General features: G+C 39.7%; 1 protein-coding gene across 1 annotated transcript; it reads left to right on the top strand.

Annotated features, from left to right (window-relative positions):
• Window positions 1-5,319: 5,319 nt before the first annotated feature.
• On the top strand, window positions 5,320-8,133 carry pla2g10 (phospholipase A2 group X; the record flags this gene model as incomplete). Its single annotated transcript, XM_079520841.1, has 4 exons — window positions 5,320-5,419; window positions 6,063-6,234; window positions 7,285-7,391; window positions 7,976-8,133. The coding sequence occupies exons 1-4, from the start codon at window positions 5,383-5,385 to the stop codon at window positions 8,131-8,133; spliced, it is 474 nt and encodes a 157-aa protein (XP_079376967.1). The 5' UTR covers window positions 5,320-5,382.
• Between the last annotated feature and the right edge of the window lie 2,018 nt (window positions 8,134-10,151).

The raw sequence follows: 10,151 nt of genomic DNA on the forward strand, positions 1-10,151 counted from the left end.
TTTTCGTCCCTATCTGTCTAATCTAACTATAAATGCACCAATTATCTGTGTTTGTGTGTAGGTGTGTGTAATCCAAGTATAACTCGAGAACCGTTCGCCCCACCGACTTCAAATTCGACACACGCGTTCCACCCCACCACAGGGGGCACAGTGCCCGGTGTGGAATCGGTCGGACCCACGGTTGTCCTGAACCGCCCCAAAAAGGCCTCTGCCCAGGCTCTGTAGAGCTAGGGCCCCTGCCCAGTGTCCATACAGTATATGGAGCTGGCCTGTTCTGACATCATAGACATAATATCTGGGTGGGGCATTCATTTCCAACTCGCATCGTTCCAAGTAGGCCAGTGCCCGCTCTAGTATCTAGTATCTATGCACCACGTCTCTGTCTCTCTCTATACGTACGTCTGTAATGCACCCACCGACTTCAAATTCCACACTCCCACAGAGAGTACAGTGCCCAGTGCCGAGGTGGTTGGACCCACGGTTGTCCAGAATCGCCATAATAGGCCTCTGCCCGGGCTCTGGACAGGGCCCCTGCCCAGGCTCCATAATCCATATATGGAGCTGGCCTGTTCTGACGACTGACATCACAAATATGTTCCGACATCTGCATAGACTCCATATTTGGGCATGCCTGACAAATAACTCATATATGGGAATAAAGGGACACAGAGAGACAGATACAGAAATCTCCATATATATGAGCATAAAAGAGACACAGACAGATGGGTGGAACGGGTACTCTGACACGGGTACAACGGGTATTGCATAGCCGGGTGGGGCATGGATCTCCAACTCCCATCGTTACCTACTCAGTGCTCTACAGCCGGGCACCGGTCTAGTTAAACAAATCAACCATTTTTAAGTTTCACTGTTTTGTATCTGAAACAATGACGGATTATAGTGAGGAGAGGGCAAGCCCTCTGGAAAACAAAAAGAAAGGAATTGAGTAGGCTACATGAGGACCCCAATGGAAACAAGCCAAGAATACGCTTTCTTGGATTCATCCTTTTAACAGTCCTTGTATTATTATGCTGTACTTCCCTGCGCTTGTCCATGCAAACTGTTAAAATAATAAAGTACCGTATTATATCAATCAACCTGACGTATACATTGGCTGAATACCTGAGCACTGTGAATGACCAAAACTAAGGAAAGCCTTGACTAGGTACAGACTCAGTGAACACGGTCTTGAAATATAGAGAAAGGCCACAGACAGATCTCACTCCCAAGGGACACCCACTGCACAAAAAATGTGGTGAAAACAGAACTACACTTTTTAACCACCTGCCCACTATACCAAGACATCAGAGACATGAGATACCCACAGGTTACATAAACCCGACCCGAAGTGAGTTTGAAAACATTTACATAACCAACAACAAAAACTCCCATACCTACATGGGAGGAATACAACAATGTGCAAACACAGCAGCAAGATGTCACTGTGTGAACTGATAAAAGATTAGCCAATGGAATAAATGGACTGGCCTGGACCTCTGACACAGACCTACTGTACATAAACAGAGCTGCTTTATGTAAAATGCTGCTGTCCCAGAAGTGACTGCAAATGTTCCATAGCTCTGATTAACACAATGCTGTAACCTCTCCAACGCTGTTTTTAAAAAAAATGTTTTGACACTTGCTTTGGCATACTATCATATGTTTTCTCATGCCAATAAAGCTCATTTGAATTGTATTAAAATACATTAGTTTTAAAAGGCTTGTGAGAGAACCCAGTGCTAGACAGTGATCACCAAAAATAGAGAAATTGTACATTATTTTAAAATGGACAAGGTATACTATACTTATGAGCTGTCTGCTAGACGAGACTAGAGTATGTATTTCAGGACAAGAGTTCTAAGTTCAATTGCTTTGTAGATATCACAGCGGGGGAAAATAAGGTGGTGAACTTAAAGAAAGTCCAGGCAGCTCTGTTCACTTTCACTTCACTTTCACTTTCAATGTTTTATTTTGGTCTTCAGTTCATGTACAGAATGAAACAGTATAGGCCTATAAATAAAAATACATTGCTTTGACCAAAAAAGGTGTAGGCTGAAGCTAATTAGCTTATTTTGCCTTACCAACTACAAATAATATACATGACAAACAAAGAAAACAAAAACAAAGTAAGTCTCTACAGGAAAAACAAAACAAAAACAAATATTATTAATATTGTGATAACAGTGGTTATCAGATCATGATAATACATGTATTGTTGTATATAACATGATTAATGATAGATGTATGTACGTACATATACATATCATAATATATTTATAATAGTCAAAATATTAAATACAAGATCACAAGACGTGTCTATACTTTTATCGTCTTGTTTTAAAAAATAAATAAACACATGGATTTAACTACAAGTCCTCAGTTCCTTGTCACAGCATTTCCACAGACTTACCCCTTTCACAGATACACAGTGTTGCTTTGTATTTGTTGCAAAAGTTGTATCAAAATGCCAGCATTTCTAAGTTCATATTTGGAAATGCTGGCTGTTCAGTCCATGTAGAGTCTACATGGATAAAAGATTGTCTACATTGTAGACAATCTTTTATTCCGTAATAAAGCAAGGGTTAAACGCACCCCAGGGTCCACTTATGAAGTGGACCCTGATGACCTCTTGTCTGACCTCTTGTCTGAAAGTCTAGGTCTACAGTTTTGAGTGTGCGGAGGCTCCCTTTTAATTGTACTTTTACTTAAGTAAAAGTCTGAGTACTTCTTTAACCCCTGCTAATAATCTTCACAGAAAGGCATAAGTCAGCATTCATATTAAAAGGTTACGTGTTGAACAATCTGTGTGAGTTCTATTTTCATTAAGACATGCGAATCCCTTGACTCTTTCAAAACCGCTCTCAAAGGGCACCTACGGACGGCTGCAATTCGAAACTGGCCCCTGTAAAATCGGAATCCCTCAAACACGAACGCAAGGACAACACAAGAGACGGTCACGGCCACACAGCCAACTCAAGGTACGGCCACGGAGCCGACTTGGGGACCCAACGCAGCTCCTCCAAGGAAAACAAACAAATTAACGGAGCTGAACGTGAATCCCCCCCACCGCCCACCCCTTTTTTTCCCCTCACTGTATATGTTTCTTTTCCCTTTTTACCTCCTTTATGATGAATTCCTGTTCTGTCTATAGAAGTGTCTATTTGTACGTCTCTAAATGTTTTGATGATTTGAACATGGTGGACCCTATTGGAAACAAGTGTAATGCTTAATTGGGTCGTCCACTCACAGTTAACAGCCTTTGTATTGAGTTTGTGCTTGAAATGTACTGTAATTCTGCAAACTGTTAATACATTCTTCAATCAATCAATCAATCAATCAACAAATGGAAAGAAAGGCTGCCTGGTTGTAAATTCCCACTTGTTCAAAAGCTGCTTATTCATTTTCTCTGACCATATAGGCCAATGGGGAACTACATCTCTTGTCTTTATTCATTTGATTGTAGCCTAGCCATTTCTGTTACATTCAGTACAACCTGTACAAGAGGTTGCAAGAATGACCACCAATGCAAGAGAAAAGGACATTTTACCCCTATAATTTTGCCTAATAGTATAATTTAGCCCAAGTCCCCCAAAAGAAGACGGGTGTAGACCCACATCTAAAAATATTCCCAAGTACCACATCCTTGTAAAATTACACAGGAAATCCTGCGAACTGTAGTAGTCCTATATTTGAACTTTAAAAAAAAAATAACATGCACGGTACAGTATAACATAACCATAGCCACGGAAACCTAGGGGTGCTGCGGATGCGACACACCTCCCTAGGTACCGCTCCCCTCGTGCAGGAGGTTGAGGACGTTGAGAATGAATGAATGATGGAAAAAGAAATATTTTTAAACGTACTTTTGTTTTTATTAGGCTATTATCACAAATCAGCGTCTGCCATCTGTCCACTGTTTACTTTACGCAAGGCAGCTATCCTCAATCCTCATTGAGTCGGTTTACAACATGACACAGAAACAAATTTCTGATTTCTTTGGTGGGCCTAAATCAAAGAAAAGCATAGAAGCACCCCCTGGTCAAAAGTAACCACCTCTGCTTCAGTAGCCTATACCAGTCATGCCAGGGTGTGCGCTTTGACAATGAACATTCAGACGATGCAGTAATACCAGTAAAATACTCCAGTAAAGTAAAAAGGGGCGCCTTTGTTTGCTTTCGTACGGCACAGGGGGCATGAATAAGACAAACTTAAAAGCAAACGCTTAAAGCAAACATTAAAAAGTCCATAGACTTGGCTGCCACATCACAAAAAGTCTGACAAAGATAGCTCAGAACTGAACTTAAGTACAGTACTGCATAGTTACTTTACATCACTAAGTAATAGGCCGCTATACCAATACATTTTGTGTGCATTGTTTTGTGTACATAATGGAGTGAACATGAAGGATGAAGATAGGTCAATGTCAATGTCGCTTTGCATCCTTTATGGTGCAGAAATACCAACAGCGACCACTTTATACAAAATCGAATTTATATTTACAACATGGACAAAGTTTGGGTACTACTACTACTACTAAGTAAGGTAAGTTTGACACATGATTTCAGCCACACTGACACTCAACTTTCTTGTTAGTAGTATAATTTGTTGCCGTAGCAGGGATTATTTCTGACCCCTTTTCACCCATAGCCTCTTTTGTTCAACCATACAGTAATAACATCTAGATTCTGGGCCTTGCACACTGCATGGAATGTCTGGAATCTCAGAACTCCTTTTATCTGAAGTATGGCTCATTAACCTGCACTGACATTATTGAATTACCTTACCAGACATTGTTAGATACATTTTCTTTCCATAATTCTAATATCTAATATTTAAGGAAGTGACTGATGTGTTATATCTCTATAGACCAAATAATCATGACCTCACCAAAACAAAACATGTAGGCCTACAGTATGCCCGGATAGATAACACCAGCAGAGCATATGCATCGGAGCAGTATATTCATGAACTCTATTTCTGGAAGAACACAATACTTCACAAATATCCACATGTTGACAAATTAACATACTGTAACTAATGTTCTGGATACTTTATTTTATATTCTGACATTCTATGTTTGTTTACAAACATTCAAACTTTCTGATCTCAGTTATTAGCTGGTCTAAGGTTATTAGAAGTTTGGTATTCCTCTCTCCTCATCTGTCCCTAGGGGGCGCACCCAACACTTTGAGAAACACTGGATTAGCCTATAGTGTGAACAGGCCAATGGAGGGAGTGATGCACAGGAGATTATTCAAGACAGATTCTAAAAAAAGCCATGCACTGAATGCCTGCACTCACTAGAGGAGCGGAGGCAAACCGTGCTGTAGTACAAGGCAAACAGTAGAACTTTCGTTGGAGCTCGACTGCCTGTTGCACATCATGGCAGGATTGTATTGGATATTTCTGCTTTTCTCTGGTAAGTTGCTTATTACTATAGGTAGGCTAGTATCTAATTGACTGATAGACCTGGTAGGTCATTCCATTGTATTTAACCAAGAATCAGCTTGAAATTGTTTATCCTTAAAAAGATTAATGTTGCATATTCATAATATGCTCTCATAATCCTCATTCATACAGTATATTGTATACTATTGTATACAATTATACATGTAAATATATTGCTCTTTCCAAACTATTTACGTGAACTCTTAACTTTGTGTGTATATTTCCTTCAGAAAAATCCCAGACCATTACTAGACCTGGTTTAGGTTTTTTTGCAAGGGCATAATTTTGTATCTATATATTATAGCCTATACTAGTGTATCTTTGTGTGTGTCCGTGTGATAGTATGAAGTCACACCAATAGCAGAGTTGTGTTCACCATCATATCAAAGTAACTGAAACACTGCTTTTGTGATACTCTAAATTCTGTTGCAACTAAAATTGCACCAAACCCTGCACCCCTCCACCCCTGTAATTAAAAACAAAAAAAGTGATGGATAGACCTATATTACACGGGTTCACACAAAGTGGACATAAATAGACCGTGACAAGTGTTTATGCACTGGCGTTTGAGTTTCTTTCCCCTCTGTCATTTTTTTGTTTTGTTTCCTTCATAGTGGGCATGGCCTCTGTGGCCAAACACAGATCTACTCCACGAACTAAAAGAGGTTTACTGGAACTCGCAGGGGCCATCAGGTGCAGCACTGGGAGATCTGCCCTGTCCTATATGATGTACGGCTGCTACTGCGGGCTGGGGGGACAAGGATGGCCAAGAGATAGGGCAGACTGGTGAGGAAACAGGACCGGGATTTCTTCTGCAAATTTCAAACAATAACAATAAGGAGAGGATGCCTCATTATGTGTGTGATGACTCGGTGCAACAAAGTAAACAATCAATCACTACAGGAATCGCCTATACTTAGTGTACTTGAAAGAATATCATTTTGGTTAGTGAACAATATACGCTAACCAAAATTCAATCCGCCAAATATAGAAGTACAGTATACACAGTGAAATCAGTGTTCATTTATCCATTTGTACACTTTCAGAGTTAAATTTACATTGAGGATTTTATAGAAGATTGACATCATTAATGTACCCCACATCAATCAATCTTCTGAATGGGTGTTATTTCGTCTTCCCAGCTCATTGGATGTCCCACTTTTGTGTTCCCACTATTTCCGGTTCTGAATTGCATGGCAGCACCAGAAATAGTGCGAACACATTGTACCAGGCGCGTGATGAGTGGGACAGGCCCAAAACCCTGGATTCAAATTCCACACCCAAATCCTAATTACCGTCTCCTTCTTTTCCTTCCTAACCACAGGCATCAGCCCCCGCAAACCATTTCAATGTTAACTATCTGTTTTGCTAACTCAAGTGGTCCTTCCATTCCTTCAAAAGAGACATGTTGTAATTTAAATCTCAGCACTGTGACTTTCCGTCACATCAAACGTCAAACTATTCTCTTGTTATGTGACATACATTTTGGTCTAGCCAAAGTGGTTGTTGTGTTATTCAGTCTGTTTGGACCTTCATAACGGATACAGCTACATTTTTTTTTTTCAACAATGTATTTGTTTTCCTTTTTTACACACAAATGACAATACAAATATACAAAAAAACAACAACAATGAACAGTACAAGACAATTACTGATATAAAGAAAGCAAAACAACAATAACCAAAAAAACAACAACAAAACAAAACAACAACAACAGCACTACTCCTCTTCAGCTCCATCCATTAAATGTGACAAATTATTGTTCTTTATGTATCTTATAAAACGGCCCCACACCTCCGATACAGCTACATTTAACTCTAAAATCATATGCTGTAGGTGTTGTCATAAGCATGACTGCTGTTATGGAGATGCAGAACAGGCTGGCTGTGAAACCAAGATGTACAGGTATCACTGGACGTGTGAAGACCATAAGGCTGAGTGTGGTAATTTTATTTTGTATTCAATTCAATACAATCTCCAAAGTGCTGCAACACAGGGTGAAATCAAGAATAAACATAAAAGCAAATGTATTATTTCTTGTGTGATGCAGTACAAACACCCATGTTCTTTATAAGAACAGTACACAGACAAGTGAGATTGGAGAGGGGACAAGATGGTTGCACAGGGAGCAGTTTATAACCCACATTTAATGGTAATCTGGTGGTAATTTTAAGCTATACGAAGTGCTACTGTAATTATGAATAATAACAGCCGTAATAAGGGTTATACTACTTAGATAAGTACCCACTAGAAAATATAATTCGTGGAAGATGTTCTCAAAAAAGTTCCCTTTAAGCTCAAAGCTATGGTGTATATTATGCTTGGGATGTTTGACAGTAAGGCATCAGAATGAGTCATCGCCAGTCCATTTCACAATGGGATGACATACAAACAGAAAAACCTACACATGTACTGTACAGTCAGTATATGATTGTGCAGTTTCCTGTAATCAGCGAGAATACTTGCTCTTTAACCATCAGCCAGTCACCAAAATAACGTACATGTTAACTCTCTTTCTTCATTCCAGATGATCTTAAGGACAAGTGTGAAAAGCTGCTTTGCAAGTGTGACAGGGAGGCTGCCAAATGCCTAAGAAAGGCACCGTTCATTCAGAAATATGCTCTGTGGCCAGACTTCCTCTGCGGCTATGACCATCCAACATGTAATATTTACACCAGCGATTGAGCTGGTGTGTTAAGTCTGCTATATGAATCATGTTTTTAACTACGAAGCAGGGTTTCCCAAATAAATATTTTTAGATGCCAGTTCAGAGTCAAAAACTGTGGGGGGGTGCACACACACCATGCACAAATGCAAGCAAGCACACTAACACACATTGATTGATTGATTGAAAACGTTATTCAAAAGGATACAGACACAAGAAAGCCGTTGTCTTGTTTCAGTTGTGGTCCTTTTGGGGAAAGGGGACATGGGGAGTAACAAAACAAAACAGACAAAAACAAAATACCCTTTGTATTTTGCCTTGACCCTGTTCCTTTTAGGGAAGGGGGCAGGAGACAAAGACATAACAAGAAACAAAAACACAGAAAAAGGTACAAGAAACCCAACCAATAACCACACACACACACACACACACACACACACACACACACACACACACACACACACACACACGCACACACACGCGCGCGACACACACACACAATGCCATTATGTGCTTGGGCTATCGGATTAGGTATCACAAAATGCCGAATTCTCAGTGGAATATCTTTCGGACCCAATATGAGCTATTATTGTGTTTGGTAGCATTGCTTATAACATTATTATTATTAATATTTTTTTTTAAAGTCCTGCCCTCCCTATTAATTACAAATTGAGGCAGGAAAAGCAAATACGAAACAATAATATTATTTTCTTCATATTTTGGGATTGCATATTCACCGAGCACCCAAATGTATACACTCATTTTAAACCCTATATATACTGGGTCCCCCCCTGATAGCTCTATGCCCCCTTATTTTCCCCCTGAAATATCGTTGCCAAAATCGTTGCAATGTGTTGTGAGCTTCTAGATCTGCTATTATTACCCGATGTTTGCTCCAGAATAAGAACGTTGCAGCCAGGTTCATGTTCCCTATATAGTGGGTGAAGTACTACACTACACCTGACTACCTTATTGTAGAATAAGCTCACGTTCCTCCGTTTGGAGGCTGGATAAAGCTCACTTTGGGACAGATGACATGAGTGTAGCTGCATGGTTCTATTAGCTCAGCAATGAAACCCTCAGGCAATGGTATGAACAAATACAGCACATCCCCAGGTGTTTAGAGGAGATACATAGTACATGATGCATTGCGAGACAAGGATCCTGACAGTCTGTAGCCTATACTACAATCTGTAAATGATCAGTCTGTAAATGATTAACACGTGTAATCAATCACAATACACTGTAAATTAATTCTACGAATCTTTCAAGCTTAAGTGCTTCAATGCCACACACACACACACACACACACACACACACACACACACACACACACACACACACACACACACACACACACACACACACACACACACAGGCACAGGCATGAATCTTTCTTTACCAACAGGAGCCCTTGAGAATGACCCTTTGTTGCAAATAAATGCCTATTTCCTCCTGATTAAAATGTGATACTTAATGTAATACAGCATATAAGTTCCCTTACTTTCAGGAAGAGGAAGAGAATAATAACAGTAGTTTCCTCCGTCTTCTCGGAAACTCAGTCGAGACTTTAGCCAGAAGATTAGATGTTGACCAGCAAGGGACAGATCAGGTATCTGGTCCTAACAATAGCATTATTGTCCCCTGAAACATAGAGCTGAGCCTTATAGTTCTGGAGTCCAGTGCTCCAATATTGTAGACAAAATGTTATTTTTCTTTTAAATAATAATAGCCTAATGGCTGGTATTTTATTGTGCTTGTCTATTGAACGCTTGTAACTTTTAATTGTAAACGTTGTGTGTACTATTTGATAAAATTCCACTTAGATGACATGTGAACTTGGTAACGGCATGCTCATGGTTTGTATTTTATTTGGCATATTTACTCCTGCCACTTCCATATCTTGATGATGTATTGAATAGTGTGTATAACATGATGTAATGTCTGCACTGTAGAAATATTTTCCTTTCGTGACACAATATGATTAAAACATGAAATGAATTCGAAAAGGGAACCCTTATTTCAAAGAATCTGGTCA

This window comes from Electrona antarctica, assembly GCF_951216825.1.
Source record: "Electrona antarctica genome assembly, chromosome: 14".
Taxonomy (NCBI): domain Eukaryota; kingdom Metazoa; phylum Chordata; class Actinopteri; order Myctophiformes; family Myctophidae; genus Electrona; species Electrona antarctica.